Source organism: Lagopus leucura, unplaced genomic scaffold, assembly GCF_019238085.1.
Source record: "Lagopus leucura isolate 7727_CA_CO unplaced genomic scaffold, USGS_WTPT01 Super-Scaffold_100045, whole genome shotgun sequence".
NCBI lineage: Eukaryota > Metazoa > Chordata > Aves > Galliformes > Phasianidae > Lagopus > Lagopus leucura.
Genome location: NW_024962292.1, coordinates 1425395 through 1446079, shown reverse-complemented (window position 1 = coordinate 1446079; position 20685 = coordinate 1425395). Strand labels below are relative to the sequence as shown.

Sequence of the window (20685 nt, the reverse complement as noted above, 5' to 3'; positions counted from 1 at the left end):
GAAGGCTGAGCCCTGTGGTTACTCTGCGTAGTTCCCCTCGGTTTGCACTCACACCAAAGCTTGTTGGTGTTGTTTCCTTTCCCTGTGGGTAGGCAGGTGACTGCATGTGATTAAGCCATGGGTGTTTTGGGGGAGACCTCTTTCCTCAAAACTCAGAGGCAATGAACATGGCATGATTGTGTGTCTTTTGCTGGAGCCCTCCTATTTCAGGTCTGGAGCTGTCTGTGCGTGAAGAACCTTTTGCTACTTCACTCTCTAGAGTTCAGTTCAATATTGCCCCTCTTGATTTAAGCTAACTGCTCTTCAGGGACTTGAAAAGTATTCTTTCTGGGAGAAGAATGGGTAAGTTAGCTTAAGAGCTAAGTTTTGTTTTTACTGAGTGGTCACAGACCCCTGATTTTCCTGGTTCTAGGCAGGCTTTACTGGCTGTGCACATCACTGCGCTTTTTGGTGCAGCCAGGAGCTTCAGCACCTTCCCCAAGGGCTGTGTGCCACCTGGCCAGGCTGAGTTGTGCCATACCCACATCCAAGCTGCTGCTGGTCGTACAGTCACCTCAATGATGTCCTAACAGCTGCTCATTCATATTCCTGAGGTGACTCATCGGTCCTCTTGGAGTGAGATAACCATCATTTTAATTATCTATTGCCATACAGAAGTCTGATTGTATCTGACATTTAGAGGATAGCAGCAGCTCTGTCCGGCAGGGTAAAATCAAAATCAACAACATGAATTTCTATTCAATTTCTCCTTAAATTGGGTGGGCAAGTCCAGAGCGAGAGATATTCCTGCTGGCACATCTATGAAAGGCAGAGGAGCGAGGGGCTGTCCCACCAGTAGTGAAAACAGCATCGCAGTTTTTGGATGTTGAAGGGTGAGGATGTTCTTTCTCTTAAGCCCCCGCGATGTTGCCGATGAGGGCTTAATTATTTACTGGAGGAGGAGTTAAAAAGAATAAGAGGGGTAAAAAAAGAAACCAGCAACACAAAGACCAAGTTTGAGAGAAAAGGACGGAAACGCCAAAGCTCCGTTCCGCACCGACCGCCGGCCGAGCGCCTTCCCCGGGCACCGCGAGTTCGGGGCTGCCCCGGGGCTGGATGCGGAGCCGGGATCGCGCCCGCCCCGAGAGCTATGCGGGCGGCCCCGGCATCGTGGAGGGCGGCGGGACTTCCCGGAACGGCCCGGCGGGGAGGCGCTGACACGTGGCCGCGGCTCGGCAGGGGGAGGGAGCCGGCGGCAGCGGCGATGTGAGCCGGCGGGGCCGGAAAGCGCTGCCCGCATGGCCGCGGGCGGCGGCAGGAATGCGCCGGTGTACGGAGGAGAGCACGGCTACCGGGCCCCGCAGCACGACGGCATGAGGAGGGATGGAGGCGGGGAGCCGTGCTGGTCCAGGTAAGGTTGCGGCGTTCCCCGGGCGAGCTGGGCAGGCTCAGCCGGGAACCTCTCCGCAGCTCCTGGGGCTGCTCCTGCGACGTGCCGGATTCCGGACGGGAGATTTCGGAGATGCTCGGGGGTCGGAGGGCACCCGGCCGTTGGGTGCTGGGCGGTGGAGGAGAACCCCCGATGGGCGAGGTGTGGAATTGCTATGAATCGCGGGGGGGAAAAAATCTCTCCGATCTATTTCTGGACTGCAGTCAGTTATTTAAACATGCCATCGAAACTAAGGCGAGGTTTATCAAAGTGTTCCAGCCGGGATGTTTGTACTGCTGATAGCGATTAATTAAGATGAAGTCTGTAAAAGGAGGAGCTCACCAGCTCGGAACTATTCCTGTTCTTTTCCTCTCCCCAAACTGCCTTGGTACGATGCCATGGAGGAAAAGGTTGGGCACTGGTGGGCTGGATGCTGACTTTCCAGCCCTTCAGAACCCAAAAATTCCATGCTGTCTCTATGGTGTTCCCTGTGTTACACCACGATTCCCACAATGTGGGTGCTTCTACCTCATCCCCACCTGGATGCACTTCTGCATGGGAGTCACAGTTTGGTTGCAAACTGCCTTCCTTCGAGGAGTGCTGAGATGCTGCTCTCAGGTGTAGGGTTTGGGTTTCGGCTTTGCTGCATTCATTGATCACCGTGGATCCCTTCCAACTCAGGGTATCCTACATTTCTACGAAAATATTTAGCTCTCCTCTTAGGTCAAAGTGACCGCTTTAAGCAGTTGGGGTGTAAACGAAAGAGATGGTCGATGTTGACTGTTGGTGAAGTATTTATCAAGAAAGAAGCGTTTTTAGAGAATTCTGACCATGTTGCTGTTAGTGATTGAAAGAATTTGGTCTGTGCCAGACCCCCACACATACCCATACCTTCTCTTGTTTGGGGGTCTCAAGCAAACAAGTGGGAGAGGAGCGTTCTGCCAGGTTAGATGGGCGGGTTGGTGTCTGGGTGGTAGAGGTGCAGAACGTGGCTGGTGAGGCGGTTAAAAATCAGCGTAGCGGACAATTTTTGATCAAGGTATGTGATTGAATAATAGCTCCTGACATTTCAATGCATGGATTAATTGCCGTGGAGGCAAGGTTTTATCAAGTGGGGGAAGTGACACGAGTTCCGTGTTCGTGCTCCAATAAAAGCCCCGCCGGGCTGCCTCCCAGGATCTGCCTGCACTGTCAGTGCAAGGAGAGATAAGCGCTTATCTCGGCGGGTTTATTGTTCCATCTTTGTTCGTGCTGCTTCTTCTTTTGTCCTCCTTTTTTTCAGCCAGCTCTTCCTTCCTCTTGCACTGTTCTTTCCCCATGGTTCGCCCTACCTCCCCAGCTGCCCTTGTCAGACTTTTTGGTAGGTAGGTTTCCTGTGGCTGTGCTATCACACGTTATTATCTGTATTGTCTTTCTCATCCAAGAACAACGTTTGGGGATTTCTGCTTGGAGCTTGAAAAGATTGCTCATGTTGCAGCACATCTGGACATTTAGATAGAGCTTTTTGTTGGAGATCTTAACGTGCCAAGCGGAGCCTTCTGGTTGGATTGGTGGGAAGGCTAAGGCTCCAAGAAATCTATAGCCAAAAGTTAGAAATAAAGCCATGGGCAGATCCACCGGTGACACAGAGACAACATTTTGGATGGTGCCTCCAGAAGAGGAGTAGAGCACAGAAAAGGCAGCGTGTCCTGGGAAGAAAACGGCTCCTGAAACCACTCTGCCTCTCCTAGCCTCTGGCTACACCTAAAGACAAGGGCTTATTATTATAGCAGTTTCTCTCAACTTCACAGATGAAAGGAGCTGTACCATGGCCACGTGCTGCTCTCCAGTCTCCTGACTGCACTTCTTGCCCCAGAGATCACATTGTGTTCCTGAGCTCTGTACTCTAGTCTTTTGTCAGCCCCGTGTTGTGGCTTTTGTTGCTTCTTTCTTTTCTTTGCTGGTTGTTTCATTATCCAAGTTCGTCAGTCTGATTTTAATTGTGCCTTTGCTGAGAACTTTTCACATGGAGTATGTAAGCAAGAAATGCATTTCATTTATGTCTGATCCATGTCCATTTTATATCAGTGTGCAAAGCACGTGTGTGCTTTGTTATTACATTTTCCCACCTTCTCCACCTGGACTAAACAACTATTTCCAGCTCATGAGAGTGGCTCAAATCTAATTTTCATCTTTGCTTTTGCCGAAAGCAAGATATGAAGAGAGGGAATAAACTGAGAGCTGCGCTTGCTGAACACCACTTTGTTGCCATCTGTGGCTCTGCAGAAGAAGTTTGTGCACAGGAGGCGAACAGGAAATCAGCAGCTTTCCCAGTAAAAAAAGCCCTGTGTCCTCTGTGCTCTGGCTGGAAAAAAGCTTTCTCTGAACCAAAATGCTGCTTTTGACAGTGAGAAGTCTGCAGCGTGAGGAGGGAAGAAAAAGCACTGCCTGAATACTTGTGTTGGGTTTTTGAGAGAGGGAGGAGCTGTTGATAGGAGGAACAAAGAGAAGTGAGAGGGTTGTTGGATGGAGTTAAAAATAACCACCTGGGTGTTATCTCCTTGCACCATGGCAGGCAGGTGCTACTGTGTCGATTGCTGTCAATTAAAGCAGGCGGTGGCTGAGCTGGGGCTGAGGTTTGCTATGGAGCTGTCATCCTCCTGCCAGGTGGCCCCATGCTGGTGCCAGCGATGCTGTCCCATGGTTTGGTGGCCCTGAGGTGTGGCTGGGAGCTGGGTCTGTCCCTGCTGATAGCCTGAATTTCAGCAAGTTCATTTCAACAGTGACCTGCAGTGCCTGCAAACAGAGCAGCGGGCTGAGGGCAGGCAGGGGGCACATCAAGAGAAATACAAGTCGAATCAATATTTGCTTTGTGGCACCTGTTACAGATGTTCCTCCAGCAGGATAACAGGCTGCAAATAAAGGTACCCTGTGCTTCTGGTTCTCTTTCCACTGTGGCTTTCCTTACACACTGGTGTCAGCCATTGTGCCCTTGGATGGGGCACGGTGGGGTCTGAACCCCACAGAATTGTTGGGTGCCTCTGAGCAAAATGGTGACCCATTGCCTGGGGCTGTAGTGGGGCAGAACCAAGGGACATCACCAGGGCTGCTCACCAAAGCGCTGCTGCCATACAGACAGCAGCCCAGAAAAAGTCATTAGGGCTCAATTACAGTCCTCATGCTAACTATAGTCTGTCTGGGTGGTGGTTGGAGGTTTGTGAAGTAGGAAGTGTTTTCTAGCTGCATGGCTGCTTTGTTTGCAAATTGGGTCCCAGAAGGGGATGCGGCTGCAGGTGCTGTTCTTTGCACAAAGGAAGCTGCTGAGCAAGGCCACAGGTTTAGGCTTAGATGTGCTTCAGTCTTACTTGATTTGGTTATTTCCAGCTCAGATTATTACTCCCTCATCAGAGAAACAATTTAGGTAAATTTACTAATGCTGCTAAAGCTCCACTTCTCAGAGGGCAGTTATAATCTCCAAAACCTTACATTTGATTTGTCATTACTGCTTAGTTCAAAAAGCAGAGTTTTTTCTCCCTTCTGCTAGTCCAGGCTTCTCCTGTAACCTTTGCTGCTGTTGTTTTGCACTGAGCAGAACATTGACTCATCGGCAGCCTCTGTGATAACTATAATTAGGAGAAAATGCGTTTACAAAGCTCTTTCCTCTGATGTAAGCACATCATTGTCCTTGCAGAGAAGCAATTCTTGCCGTGCTTCAGGTGGGTGTGGGCACACTCAGACTGTCAGAGTGGATTTTCCTTGCTGGATATGCTACCTATGGAGCAAGTGGTAATTTGCAGTCCTTATGACAGTCCACGCTTGTTTTGAATGGAAGTGTCTACTGATAACAATATAGGAAAAGGGTATAAATGCAGTGAAGCAGTGATTGAGACGTGCACTGTCTCAGCAGCCAAATGATAGTGAGTATTGACACTTATTGCAGGTGCTTTACTTGGTCGCCCCAATTGTTCAGGTTCACTGACTCAAATTAACAGGCATCATGCCACTGCAGATAAGAGGGAAGATTAGGGCTCCAGGCTGGCTGCAGAATGAGTAGGAACCAAACTCTGCACGTGATGAATAAACACCTTTGTTTTTGCTGCAAGTTAAAGTGTGATCATTGGATCATAAACTCACAGAATCATTTAGGTTGGAAGAAAGACCACTAACACCCCCAGGTCCAACCCCTAACCACTCCACCGCGCCTGCTGACCCTTGGGGACACAGGTCTGGAACACCTCCAGTGATGGTGACCCCACCACCCCCCTGGGACCTCACAGCTCCTCTGCCCTTCTCTGGACATGCTCCAAGGCCTCCATGTCCTTCTTGTAGTGAGAGACTCAAAACTGAGCACAGCACTCAAGGTGAGGCCTCAGTAGTGCTGAGTACAGAGTGACAGTGTCCCTCTTACAGCACATGCACTTCTGACAGCCTAAGACCAAGACTCTCTTGTATGTCACCTGAGTCAAGTGACCGAGGCAGCACAACCCTTGGTTACTCATTCTTCCAGCAAAGATAAGTGAGGTTCCTGCACTATTTAGTAGTGTGTGTGCACAGTCAGTACAGGTCCAACCTTCAAAGCCCCCAGTTCTTCCTGCCAGGGCTGGCACAGAGCTGCCTGTTTGCCTTGGCAAGAAATAGCAATAAATTCACCTGGAACAGCCCAGAGGCTCTGAGTGCTTTCCTTTCCATTGTTCCCTTGTCTCCCTCCTTGACGGACAGGTTTATTGATGGTCTTGTGCTGTGTGGGATAAACCTACATTGGTCATAAATCCAGTACAGGGGAATAAGTGCTCCTTTCAATACAGAAGGGATGCAAGTTGTTTCCCATGCAGACAGTGGGGTGGAAAGCACAGAGATCAGTGCCCCAGTACAGTGAATTCCAGTCTACCCTGGAATGGAGAAAGCTTGTTTGCCCAATGCTTTGTGCTCTGCTCAATGGACGCAAAATTAACCAAGTTTAACACATGAGAGTCGCATCCTGTTTATTTCCATGGAAGCTACAACAGCTACAAAGAGCACAGTAACACCATTTGACAGGGCAAGTGCTTAGCTACAAAAAAGCACTTCTCATGTAGTCACCACCACTAGGTGTTTTTGCCAAGGATGAACAAGAGTCTGTATGCCACACTTGGACAAGTCTGCACTACCCACTGCCTCACTGTGCATACATCCACTGTTTGGTTTCCATCAACATTCAGCAAGCATCAGTGAATGTCATTGGGTGCCCTTTTTTCCACATGGAGGAATTCAGTTCCATACAGTCTTCCATGTGAGGTGCTTTTCTGCTGCCATCTGTCAATGGAATGGAATATTGTTGAGAAGGTTCAATCTCTATTGCCATACCACTGACATCCACCTCTCATGGGCCAACATAGTAAAATAGGAAGCACTACTTTCGGAGCAGCCCTCCTGAATACTGTGTATGTTCTCACTGAGCTTATTTTTTCATGGGCACTGGGAGACCCAGCCTGCAGACGGGGCAGGAGTAAATATCACCTTCTGCAGGAGCACTTACCTTGGGGCTGGGTGCTCATGTACCAAAACTGAGCACGGGCTGCAAACCCATCCTTGCTTATACACTGGGTTACTCTGCTCCTCGCTCTGGGCTGTTCAGCCCCACAGTCCCATCTCTAAAACACTCTTCCATCCATGTCACGTTTACGTGCCACCTCCCCTGGGGAATGAGTTGGAGTGCCAAACAGCAAATATTTGCTTCCAACATGGTTTGTCACGTGCTGCCCTTTCCTTTGTTACCCTCTAAAGAACACTTCCCGGAGCTTTTGTTTGGGACAGAAAAAGACAGCTCTGCCAGGCACATCCACTCAGCCATTTCCCCACCTTCTTTTTGCCCTGTTCAGGCCCGAGTGCCGCGTGTGGACGGCGATGCTGCTGCTGGGGACGTGCCTGCTGTACTGTGCCCGCGTCACCGTGCCCATCTGCGCCGTCGCCCTGAGCGCGCACTTCGGCTGGGACAAGAAGCAGTCAGGAGTTGTGCTCAGCAGCTTCTTCTGGGGCTACTGCTTGACGCAGGTCATCGGAGGACACATCAGTGATCAGTACTGGGAGTTACTTCCATTTCTTTCTATTTTTTTTTTTTTTTCCCTTCCATTTTCTGTTTCCATTTTTGGTTTCTATTGTTTCCATTTCTATTTTCCCCTGCTTGGGTTTTCTCAGTAGCACAGAGCTTGGTTTTGACCTCTCGCTTCAAGGTTTGGTAGTGCCACCTTTCACCCTGGGAGAGTAACAGAGCAAAGGGTGAAGCCTGTCTGTGGGGAAAGGCTTGATGGGTTTCTTTATCGGCCCTACCCAGGGTCTTTAGCCCTGATTCAGAAAGTATACATGCAGTTTTGACTATTTGTTTGGATGCCTGGGTCTTAAAATCGGTGCTATGGTTACAGTGCAGCATGCACCAAAGGACTTTGCACAGGCATAATTCCCATCAAACAGAGGGAGTGCCCCAACCATCCCACAGAGCTGCCAGAGAGATCTACAGGTATGTTAATGCACACGTAGACCAGCGTGGTGGTTGTGGACACGTAGACCAGTGTGGTTTCTGTTCACCTTTAGACAGTGAAGACCACTTTTATACCACCTGGATTTTTCTGACAGAAGTGGCTTTTGCCACTGGTTCAGTAACTGTGGTAAAAAAAGCGAAGCAGCAGCTTGGAATTTCCTGCATAGGGGAGAATTCGCTCTTAAAAGCTAGCAGAGCTGGGAAGAAGGCTTGAGCTTTGGCCTTTGCCCTTTTGCCTTTGCCCTTTTGCCTTCTGCTCACTTTCTATACATGTTCTTTTCCTTCCAGAATAGGGGGTGAGAAAGTCCTCCTCCTCTCAGCATCAGCATGGGGCTTCCTGACATTCATCACCCCACTGCTCACCCAGATCACGTCTGCACACCTCGTCTTCATGACCTGCTCCAGGTTCCTCATGGGGCTGCTGCAAGGTGAGAGCCACGTCCTGAGTGCAGGCAGTGAGTGCGTGCAAGTTCAAAGAATTACTGAATCATTTGTGTTGGAAGGGACCTTTAATGCCCTTCTGGTTCAACGCCCTGCAATGAGCAGGGACACCCACAGCTCCATCAGTGCTCAGAGCCCCTCCAGCCTGACTTTGGGTGTCTCCAGTGATGGGACACCACCACCTCCCTGGGCAACCTGTGCCACTGCTTCACTGCCCTCATTGTAAGAAATTTTTCTCGTATCCAATCTAAATCTCCCCTCTTTGAGTCTAAAACCATTTTTCACTGTCTTCTCACAACCAACCCTGCTAAAATGCCCATCCCCAAGGCAGCTATCAGGTCTCCATGGAGCCTGCTCTTCTCCAGGTTAAGTCCTTTGGTTTGCAGTGCATGAGCACTTCTCCTGGGTGTCCAAGCAAGCCTCAGAGCTGCCTCTGCACCTGCAGCATCCATAGGAAGGAAAAAAAAAGACATTTCTAGATAAAGTCACCCACAAATCATTCCCCACAGTAACCTCTCTGCAGGACACATGCTGCCACAATAGGAAACTACAGCTGGCTTCTGAAATTGGATTGGAATTTGCTGGGTTTTAAAACTCCTTCAAAGCACTCTGTGAAAATCAGTCCTTCCCAAAGCCTTGGCATAATTTGGGGTGATTTTCCTTTCCTCTTGCCAAACTGCAGCATTGTGGGGATGTAATTGGCACTGATGAGCTGATGAGGTGGTGGAGTCGCTGTCCCTGGACGTGTTCCAGAACCATGGAGACATGGCACTGAGGATCAGTGGGCATGGTGGGGTGGGTTGGGATTGGGATTGGGATTGGGGATCTTAGAGGTCTTTTCCAACCTTATTTTTTTTTTCTGTAATTGATGGTAGCAGCAGTGTCGACAACATGTGATTATGCAGAAGGCACAAGCAAACCTTTCAATGGCCACAGGTTCCTTTAGTTTCTGTTATGCCCCTATTACAAATTCACCCAAAGTCCTGCTTCTTTATCTCAGTGCTTAGCTCCTGCTGGATCTTGTAAATTTGCTTTCAGCTTGCTGGTGAGGCCCCCTACCCTTACAGCTCCTTTCCCTTGCTCACAGGGGTCTACTTCCCATCCCTGGCCAGCCTGCTGTCTCAGAGGGTCCGGGAGAGTGAGCGAGCCTTCACGTACAGCACAGTGGGGACTGGCTCACAGTTCGGGTAAGTTCAGAAGGCAGATGGCTTTGAGCAGCGAGTGACAGTCTCAGGACATCCTGATGATGAAAGGACATTAAATAGTTGGAGGCAAAACTTCCAGCCTGAAGTGCAGGCAGGTGCCTGGGTCCTTGAGGATGCTGCCTGCAGCTGGGGAAGCCTCAGGCAGTTGCTGTCTGTGCTCTCATGCACACGTTGCTGAAGACTGTGTGTTCTCTGAAGTGTGCTGTTTGCTCTTGAGCATGTCAAAGATTTCTGTGTTATTGTTTTTTTTTCACTTTCCTTCCAAGACAGACTTTGAAGAGCACCATTTAATTACTCTGGGAAACAGCCTGATCCGGTAGGAAAAGCAGGGGTCAGCCCAAGACTGCTTGCTGTCCTCTGACAGATGACAACAATAGAACTTTCTCATCTCTGCTAATTTCCTTTCTAAATGGAAGGGCTGCTTAAAAGCCATACAGCAATTTTGTTGTGTTTAATCACTCGCTTGTGGGGGTTAGAAATGAGCCATCCTGTGGTTTGCCTTACAGGACGCTGGTGATCGGAGCTGCAGGATCTCTGCTGCTGGACTGGTACGGCTGGGAGAGCGTTTTCTACTTCTCTGGTTTGCTCACTTTGCTCTGGGTTTACTGCACCTGCAAGTACCTGCTGACAGAGAAAGGTAAAATCAGCCCTCCTGCCTCGGGTGGCAGCTTTGCATTGCCAAGGGCGTTACGTGGTGGGTTTTCCTTGGGTCTCTTTGTGTAAGCAGTGTCTGCCTGAAGATGCTGAACACAGAAACAAGATTTTGAGCTTTTGCTTTGCTGAGTTTCTGTTCCCAGTCCCATGCTGGATTATATTGCTGTCAAGAGTCCGCTCTGACTCTTCCATTCCTTTAAGCACCGGTGAAAACACCACGCAGAGCCTGATCTGCTAAGTGGATTAAGCTAAAGCAGGGCAAGATACTTATTCCCAGCTAAGGGCATCTACACACAGAGCTTTTACAAACCAGTTAATCCTGAATATCTCTTCCAAATAACTCCGGGTGTAAATCATGGGCAAACAATGACACCTGGATACAGTGTTATTAGTGCACATGGGATGCAGGAGCCCAGTTCACCTTGTGCCTGGTGCTGCATGGAATCCAGAGCTGCCCAAAGAGCTGTTGTCCAGAAATTCAACAAATGGTGAGGGTGGCTGGATGGAGTGGTGGGTGGGTGCTGTGGAAGATCTTGGTGAACCTAACAGGAGCATCCAGTGCCAGTATTGCAGAGTTAGAGGAGATCGAAGTGCTTGAGTGGTCTCTCAAATCTGGTTCAGCTTGCACAGCATGTTGCTGATCAGAGCTTTCTTTTGGCTGTTTTTGTCCCTTCAGATCTCATCATCCCCATAGACTATTTAATGAGAAGCATCTCAATCTCAAAGCAGAGCAAAGTGCCTTGGAAGCAGCTGTTTAAGAAGGCACCGATATGGTAGGCAGCTGACGGAGCTCTGAGTGCTGTGCCAGGGCAGAAGGGCTGGAGAGCAGCCTCCTGCCAGGGCTTCTCAACTCGGTGTGCTTGTTTGTTCTGTGTGTTTGTACTTTGCCCTTTCGCATTTGGAAAACATCACCAGGTTTGCAGGCTGCTCCCTGGGTGAGTCCTGTGCTTCTTCAGAGCACCATTCCCCAACAAGCTTGTTAGAAACACTGCTTGCAGTGAGCTCCTAAGCAGTGCAGTGGCCCTGCATTCTTGCTGTTGGAATAGCATCTCTTTATAGCCCTTTTTTTAGGGAGGAGGATTCTGCATTGGGCACTGAGGCTCATTGGAGCACAGCAGTGGGTTCCCAGGGTCTGCTAAAGGCAGGGCAGAGGTGCTCACTGCCCTGAACAACCGCGGGCCATCTGCTGATGGCAGGGCCTTAGGAAGCCCTCGGTGCCACCTCCTGCAGCTGGGTGAGTGAACCTGTCCTGAGCCTGTGCTCTGATGTCAGGCACGGAGAGAGGAGTGTGGGAGTGCATGGTTAGAGCAGAGAGCTGCAGTTATCTGTGAAAAGATCTCTGGAAGCAACTGCAGCACTCAGAGGGATTTAATTATAGAGCAGGAACTGCAATGCTGCACTGCTGGGCTGGTCCCTCTCACCCAGCTCACTGCCTCCTCCCTGCTGTGTATTCCCAGGGCTGTCATCGTTGCACAGCTGTGCACAGCCAGCACGTTTTTCACCCTCCTCTCCTGGCTGCCGACTTTCTTTAAGGAAACGTTCCCCGAGTCCAAGGTAAGCAGTGGTGGGGGGAGGAGGGCTGGGCTCCCTGCACTGCTTTCAGAGAGTGGGGTGGTTTTCTAATGAACAACGCGGGGCTTGCGACACCGTGCTGTTGCAATGACTCCATGACTGGGTTTTCATGGGGATTTTAGCTATATTGACATTGCACAGCTCAGAGAGATCTGCAGAAGTGGTCGTTACCATTGATAACGTGCACTTACTGGGAATGCTTCCCTCTCCCCAGTGCAAGCATTCCCATCTTTCAGAGTCCTGCTCCTCTGGGCTGAGTGCTGCTGCCTATCCTGCGCTCAGAAACTGACAGGGCCTTTTCCACAATAGCTCTGTTAGGATTGGGTTTTGTTCTTTTTTTTTTCCTTTTTTGGGTAATTTTCAAAGCTTAAACATGCCTTTTATTATTATATCCATTATGGCATCCTTGGTATTTATATTACAATCATGTATTAAACCAGCAAACATATTGTTGTGTCGGGATCTGTGCACCTCTTGTAATGCGCTCGCAGCGGTAATTTACCATCTGCTGTGCCTTATATCATGGTTCCCTTATGTAAGATGCTCCATACAGTGCTCCTGCATCCAATAATCGCTTCATATATTTTAATAGACCGGGGCTTGACGATGCTTGATTTTAAAGGATAATCCTTAGTGTGGTAAAACTGTGTCACCTGCTGGTCAGATGCCCCTGCTGCAGGTGAGATGCCTTCACCCACCCCCAGCCCACCTGGATGGATGGAGATGCAGGAGCGTTTTGGCATTGGGATGAGACAAGGATGGCTTTGGTGTGTTGGGACTGAGTGTGCTGAGTAACCCCAGCTGGTGCTACAAGAGACACAGACCTGCAAGCCCTACGGTGGTACATTTTTGAAAGTGACCAAGAACTAAAATTTCACCAGTGCTGAGATGCAGATGGATGCAGTTTCCAAGAGCAGCCAGAACAGGATTACTCAAACCAGGAGCACTCATCCCTCTGTGCATCCCTCTGCTGCGGGGTGTGTCCATGGAGTTCTGAGCAAAGGGGCACAGAGGAGATGAGCTGAGATGAACACAGCCCAACACACAGCGATTTCAGCTCCCCGCGGGATCTGGGCACTAAATGCCTCTGAGCAGCAGTAATCCAGACGACCAGCAATCATCTGTGATTACAAATGTAGCAAGCTTGCTGAATTGAAAATAGACCAAGGCATGTTGTAGCTATAATGTTACCTAATCCTGGCATTACAAAATCCAGCTACGTTCCCTCAGCTTCCTGCTAATGCTGCTAACGAGGCTGAAGCCCCTGCTGAAAATGCTGCCAGCTTCTTTGTTGGTGACCCGCAGGGCAGAGCTACACCCGCAGCTCCCAGAGCTCCCTGGCTCTCTGCACATCGCTGTGCTGAGCACCAAACTTTGTCATGCTCAGTCCTCACTGCTGGGATTTGCACAGGGACAGAGAGAGCAATGCTGCCTGTCCTGGCCTGGCAGGCAGCCACAGCCTGGGGGCTGTGCTCTGGGAAGGCAATAGAGGCCTGTAAGAAGTTCTGCTCCCTTAATGTGTTTCCTTTCTGCAGACTTTTGCAAAACATTTGCAGACAAGCTCTGACAGCAGCCCTCTCTTGACTTTTGCTGTCTTTCAGGGCTGGGTGTTCAATGTAGTTCCCTGGCTGGTTGCAATTCCAACAAGCTTGTTCAGTGGATTTCTGTCCGATCATTTAATTAATCAGGGTAAGAGCCCTTCTGGCTTTTCCTCAGCTCTTATTTTATGCGTTGTGGGAACAGAACTGGGAGGAGGAATAAGAGAGGCTTGTTGGGAAGGAGGAGAAGTCCCAGCAAACAAACAACATGCAGTCCTGATGACATCAGTGGGAGTGCTGCCCCATCCATGTTGTTGGAGCTCTCTTTGGTCTTACAAGATCCATCCAGAAATGAGCTCTGGCCATCTGAAATCACTTTGTGCTCTCCTGGCTGGGAACAAGGAGAGCTGTTGAGCTGCCTTAACTGAGGCTCTTCCTTCTCTTCCAGGGTACAAAACCATCACCGTTCGTAAGTTCATGCAGGTAAGAGAGCTGAAGCCATGGGAGTAGCTTGAGCTACCTGCTCATGGAAAACTCACGGAGGTATTCAATTTTTCTCTTTTTCCAGGTCATTGGCTCTGGAGTCTCAAGCATGTTTGCCCTGTGCCTGGGTCAGACATCTAGTTTTTGCAATGCTATCGTGTTCGCCTCAGCCTCTGTTGGGCTTCAGACCTTTAACCACAGGTACCCACAGCCCCTCAGCTCCCACCCCACACTGGTGGGGCTCTATGAGCAGCCTGCTTCCATCCCACCATTGGTGCTAACCCTGAGCATCGCCCTCTGATCTGTGTGCTGCAGGGCATGCGGGACTGAGCAGCTTGTGGGGGCACAAAGCAGGAGGTGGATTGCATTTCATCCCCTCTGAGCGCTTGGAGCTGAATCCTTCTATATTGCTCTGCTTGCAGCCTCTTCCCTCCTTGTCCTCTCTCACCAGTATTATCTGGGATCCTTTCCTTCGGTTGGACCAGCTAAACTCAGTGCAAATGATGACAAATCAAATCCTGCTCCATTAAAGCTGCCGTTTCCCTCTCTGTTTCTCACTAGTGGCATTTCAGTGAACGTGCAAGACCTGGCCCCATCCTGTGCTGGCATGTTGTTTGGTAAGGAACCCTCTGGGCTGTGTGGGGCACAGACAGGGCTTGGGGTGTTGAGCTGTGTGCCTGCAGCCTCAGCTCCCTTCTGTGCATGGAGCTGCCCTCATGGAGCCGCACAGACATGCTGCTTTGTTTGTCTGATGGCTGACAGCAGGAGGGGTGAAGCGTTGGTTGGCCCCACCATTTGCATGGCATTTTGCTGTGCACACAGGACGAATGGGTCGGGTTGGCAAGCCAGGTGGAGATGTGCATGTCTTCATGTTGTTAACACCCAATTCCTGTGAGATGTTTCAAAAGGGCATTTTCCCTCTCTTTGCAGGTGTTGGAAATACAGGCGGAGCTCTGCTAGGTAAGGCACTCCCTGCAGCTCATCCCATGGGCAAGCAGGATGCAGCCCCTCTGCATTTCCATCTCTTCCCTCTGTGCACAGGTGTGGTTTGTGTGTACCTGGCTGGATATCTGATGGAAACAACGGGCTCCTGGATTTCTGTTTTCAACCTGGTGGCTGCTGTCAACAGTGTTGGTCTCTGTGCATTCCTGGTGTTTGGAGAGGCCCAGAGGGTGGACACAGACTCTGCCTACATTGACATGTAGCAATGAGTCTGAGGAGCAGTGGAAGGAGCTGGATGTGTCACGTCTGTGTGCCACTGATGCACAAGTGCCAAAGAACATTATTGTTTTGTGGGTGTTTTAATGGGACGAAAATGACTGGGACCATGTGTGCAGTGGGTCTGAATGAAACCCACAGCAGAAGAGAAAGGTAGAGTTCCTGTTTTGCTCAGGGCATGGCTGGTGGTTGGTGAGGCCATCCAGTTCAAAGTCTACACGTGAGAATGTGGCCTTGGTTTGCCCCTGTCCCTTTCAGGGGCCATATATGCTGGTGGCTGTCCTGCTGGACGGGGCTGCAGTTTGCACTCTCAGCTTACAGAGTGCAGAGCATGGGAACGGCTGTGCTTGGCTGCCCTGTACTGCGTGGGGTATTTCTAACGCGTGGCTTTTTGTCTGGACTAAAAGCAAAATCCAAAAGAATGCACCTCTGACCTTAACTGCCCCTCGCGTGCCTTTGTTTTGCAATCTGCTCTGCAGGTCCAACCCAGGTGCACATGTGAAAAGGTTGTGAGATGGATTCAAGGCTTCCTTCAGGGCAAGTGAGGATCTCTAGCTGGGAGCCCTGGGCAGGACATTGCATCCACACTGCCTTCACCATGCTCCTGCTGAGACCTCAAAGCTCAAACCCTTCACTGGGGAGGACGTGGAGCTGTGCTGTCCTCGTAGTGCAGGGACAGCTGAGGAATCCTCCAAAGTCATTTCGCTGTATGCTGTGAATGTATGTGAAGAACTGGTCATGTGCAGTGCTATGGATCTGTGCTCCCTGCTCTGTCAGAGGTGTCCTCCATGTGCTCTTGAAGCACTGGGGGCAATCCCAAAGAGCACACAGTGGGCATGGAGTCTGCATGAGGTGTAAAGCCAATTCCTGTATTGGGGACCCGTAGTGCTGGATGTGGATCCACACTGTTCCCTGTGTCAGGGGGAAATACTTGGCTGTTCAAGTCTCTGAGCCTGAATGTCTGAAGTTATTTATAAATATTTTTAAATTGAAGTACCAAATTCTATATTTTATGTACTTGAGGCCTGATTCTGCATGCCTGTTTTCTGTGGTACTCCCAGCAAAGCCCATGGGATTTCTAAAGGGGAAGGATTTACCAGCCTACAGCTTCTGCTTTTGTAGGATCTATGTTTTGTGTGACATTTCACGTTAAAGGAAGTCACTGCTCTGTCTCTCACCCTTCTCTCACAGCTCACCCAGCACTTCGGTGGGTTGACTGCATTATCTGCCTCTGTAAACTGGCCAGAAAGTTACAGATCTAAGGCCAGGTTCCACCTTCAGGTATCCTCAGCAAAGCATTGAACCCCCTTTTCCACAGCTGTACAATTATTAGTTTAAGCAGCATTGCCAAAGCTTGCTATCAGAGATTGTGTTATGGAAGGACCTACAAAATAAAGGCAGCAAATTGTTTCACACTGTGTGGTTTCCTTTGGAAGCAGAGATGCTCAAGAGGCAGAGCTCAAGTGCACTCAGTGTCACCAACCCATTGGGGCTGGGGAGGGGGTGGGAGGCTTTGCTGGGAGAAGAGCAGGACTGGTGGATCACAGCATCCTCACGTGTGTGCTCATATTGGAAAAATGACCAACAAGCTGTTTTCTGGACACTTCAGCATCAGAGGACATGGTTTGGGGTCATTTGTTGGAGTGATAACAGGATTGAACTGAGTCTGCTGTCGGATGGCACATACCCTGCACACAGACCGTCTTCTGCCTGGAGACTGCGTAAAAAAAACGGCACAAATTGCCAACTTTTGTGCAACCTCACTGATAGGTTCGTGCAGATGCCAACAGAGGGAGCTGTTAGATTTGGGATGTGGGAACTGCTGCCAGCCCAGAGCTGCTGCTCCTGGCCTTGGCACAGCTGGCACAGCTGGTTGTGCTGGGCAGAGAGCAGAGCTGCTCACCCCTCCGAGCAGCACTGAAGAGCAGAGCCATACAGTGGCTTTGTCCACACAGCAGATGTCTTTGAGGACCATGGGATCTACTAATTTTCTTCTGTGCATGCTTAGAAAAGAGACCACAGAACTCAGTGCTATCAAAATGATGCTGAAGTCAATTGAACAGCATGTGTGTTGTCTTCAGCCCTTCCTATCCTGCTCCTCTGCATATAAAGATGCAAACCACCTCTGGTAGGCACACTTGAGCTCTTCTGGCCTGAGGAGCTCTGAGCAGCCACAGATCACCCCAAAACCTGCCCTGTTCCCCATCATAGTGTGAAAGGGACTGGAAATCTGCAGCTGTGCTGATTAATTGCAGGTACATTGTACTGCTGTTGTGGGTTAGAATTGCTGGGTCAGTTTGTATTTAAGTTGTTTAGGGTACATTCAGTAGTTGGCATTGGCCCCACTGAAAAGAGCACTGGTTTACTGCAGTTTGCCTAAGACTAAATCAATGTAATCATTCAAGCAGATGGGAAGCAGAACACAGGAGTAAAGCAGCACATTTGGAGGGGAGGAGAGATAGCAAAGAGCACTTCTCCCTGGTACTACCTCACAGGAAACACAGGCAGATGCTCTCGAAGCAAAGCCCTGCTCTGACACCCACCTGGCAGCTCCCCAGGGTCGGGATGTGCCCCAAAGGCATCGCTGTTCTGCAAAGGGCACCGCGCTCTGCGCTGTCACAAGCAAAATACCACCATTTATTGCAGCCGTGACCTACTGCATGCCACCTAATGAGGAATTTTCCATCTCAAACTTTAATGTGATAATTAAGATGTCCATTAAGGTCTTTACAGTTTGACTGCTTGTAATTAAGAAGCAGGATCGGGGGGGGGGGGAAGCAAGGAGTTACAGCTGAGAGCATCAAGCCGCTTCATGTACTCTCCCCTTTCCATTGCTCTGTTTTGTTTCTTGCCTTAAAAGCATTTTTCTGCAGATGTGGGGTGTCTCTGGCCAGGGTGATCCCTGGGGATGAGATCTCTGGAGCACAGAGTGCCCTGGGATAACCAAAAATGCCATTGTGATTATCAGTAATGGGGCTTTGTGCTTCAGTTCCTTTCCATACCAACAGAGTTCCGAGCTTGTGGTGTGGGATTAAGGGTGGGGAAGGCTTTAATCCAATAATTAAATGAGAAGAACCTCCCCTCCCCCTCCCCCCCCCTCATAAATCCACATCTTCCAAAGTGCCTTTGCTCCTGAGAGGCCAAAGCTCCATTCTCCAGTAATAGGATTTGGCCTCCTACTGAAGTTCTGAAACACTTGCAAAATTTTGGTTCCAAATTGCCAGATTTTTGTAAGGATTAACAGCATCTAATGGGGGCGACTGTGGAAGTAGCTGCCAGAAAAGCTTCGGCTGATCCCTCGAATCCCTTCCCAAATTGTGTTTCCCTGCCCTGCCCATCCTGGTCACTCGCTCTTGTTCATCCAAACGCAGCTCCTGCCGCGATCTCCTGGCACTTTGGCATCAATTATTCTCAAATTGTTTTTAATTTCAGCTCCGTAGGAGAAAAGAAAGAAAAAAAAAACCATGCACAACCCCTTGCATGGGAGACAACGGGAAGTACACGTGTAGCAATGATCTGTAGGATTGTACACAGAGAATTAGGAAGCTGCTCGCGCATGTCCTGCATGCTCATTACAGGAGCGGTTTGTGGCTGGCGGGGGATTTTCCTGTGCAGTCATTGGGGGTCGTTGCAGCTGTTAAATTCCTTTCATGTGTTTCCTGTTGGTTGTTGTTTTTTTTTTTACTTTTTCCTACTGAATTTTACACAAACCCACTGATTTATAACCTCTCCCATGTAGCCCTCATGTGAGGTGAGCGCTTTTGTCCTCTGCTCTCCAGAAGTGCTGTTGAGATGTTTGGTGTAGGGTGGGCATGAGCACCATTCTGTGCTTCTGCTCATGTGCTCAGTGGGTTTGGGGTACAGATGAGGTCCCCATGTATTCCTGTGTTCTGAGGATGGAGCATTTGCTTTCTTTGACACCCCAAGCCCTGGGTATTTATGGTTATTCCACAGAATAAAGCCCCCGAGCAGATAGTATCATCAGCGAGGATATTGGCAGATAACAGACCGGAGGTCTTCAGCTGAGTACGTTATCATTATCTCTTTTTTTAATTTCACTTCATTTCAGCCCATCTGAGGCAAATTTGCTCTTTGGAATAGTTGGGAGCCACCTGGACCAACAAGAGCTCATCCCAAACCTCTGTCCCTGCAGTGCCATGTATAGAATCATAGAATCTCAGAGTCGCTGAGGTTGGAAAAGACCTCTAAGATCTCCATGTCCAACCCCAGCCCAGCCCACTGTGCCCACTGCCCACCTCCCTCAGTGCCACATCTCCCCAGCTCCGGAACACCTCCAGGGATGGTGACCCCACCAACCCATAAGCTGCTGTGCCACTGCATCACTGCTCTTTCTGAGAAGAAAGACAACTGAATTGCCAGTGCCCTTCTTTTGACATGCTGTAGGGCCTCCACGTTTTTCTTGCAGCAAGAATCAGTCATTGCTCTCAATAAAGAACCAAATTCCTCTCTTTGATGCAATACAATGCCATTTTTGTCTTGTTTTGTTGGTGTCTATCTGTCCTTGCACTCCTCCTTGGAGATTTCTGGATTAAAGAATATAGCACAGAATTGATTTCCTGGGCGTGCATTAGAGAGGATTATTCCAGGAGATTCATCCGTGTTGGGTGGATTAGCATTTCCAGGGAAGGGCAGCCCCCATCTCAAGCATTACTTCTCTTAACATTTCCTGAAACATTCTATTGCTTTAGCAAACACAGGGAATGCCTGTAAGAGACAGCAGAAATACTCAGTGTTTGAGCTTCAGTGCTTTTAGTAACACTGTCATTTCCCACACAAATGTATGGAGGGTGTTTTGTGAGTTTTCTTTCTGTTTTCCTTTTCCTTTTCCTTTTCCTTTTCCTTTTCCTTTTCCTTTTCCTTTTCCTTTCCCTTTCCCTTTCCCTTTCCCTTTCCCTTTCCCTTTTCCCTTTTTCTTTTCCCTTATTCTTCTCTCTTTCTCTTTCCCTTTTTCCTTTTCTGTCTTTCTTTTCCACATGAAGAACTTCAAGCAGATGGCGCCCAAGAGTTCCCAGTGGAGTCTGCATTTTTTTGGGACTTGCAGAACTCACTGCGGATGGCAGAGCGCTTCCTCCCTCGTGCCTCAGTGGCACAGCTCCATCATCACAACATGGAAATTACTCCTTCATCTCTGGATGTTAAACCCACATCTCCAAAGCTCTCCAACATGGTGCTGGGAAACCATCCATCCAGCCCATGCCCAAAGCAGTATTGGTGCAGGAAAGGAGAGGAACTGGGGCAGTGATGCCGCATACAGCCCTTAGGAAGAAACGAGCCATGAGAGCATATGCTGGAAGCACAACCTGGACACGCAGTAAATCCTCACCCAGTGTGGCTGCTCCTCTTGCTCCTTCTTAAGAAGGAGCCTTGCTCCAGCCTGAGGTGTCAAAGGACAAAACCAAGCAAACAAAAAACAAAAAACAAACAAACAAAAAAAAGCACTTATTTTTTTCTCCTTCTTTCTAGTTATTTTTGACAAGCTGGAAGAGAACAGGGGGAGAGGGAAAGGCTGACGCATGTTTGATATACACTTTTGACAGAGAATTTGCTTTATTATGTTTAATTGAAAAGTGTTAACGCCGGCCGACATGAATATTCAGCTGATGCCTTTTGGTGCCATTCCAGGAGTTATGATCGCCTGTGATTCCACCACGG

General features: G+C 49.4%; 1 protein-coding gene across 1 annotated transcript; it reads left to right on the top strand.

The window, feature by feature from the left end:
• Window positions 1-1242: 1242 nt before the first annotated feature.
• SLC17A9 (solute carrier family 17 member 9) lies at window positions 1243-16423 on the top strand. Its single transcript, XM_042884818.1, has 13 exons — window positions 1243-1390; window positions 7246-7443; window positions 8190-8329; window positions 9430-9529; window positions 10054-10184; window positions 10878-10974; window positions 11659-11755; window positions 13375-13462; window positions 13760-13794; window positions 13880-13995; window positions 14356-14411; window positions 14725-14754; window positions 14836-16423. The coding sequence occupies exons 1-13, from the start codon at window positions 1278-1280 to the stop codon at window positions 14997-14999; spliced, it is 1365 nt and encodes a 454-aa protein (XP_042740752.1). The 5' UTR covers window positions 1243-1277; the 3' UTR covers window positions 15000-16423.
• The last annotated feature ends 4262 nt before the right edge of the window (window positions 16424-20685 follow it).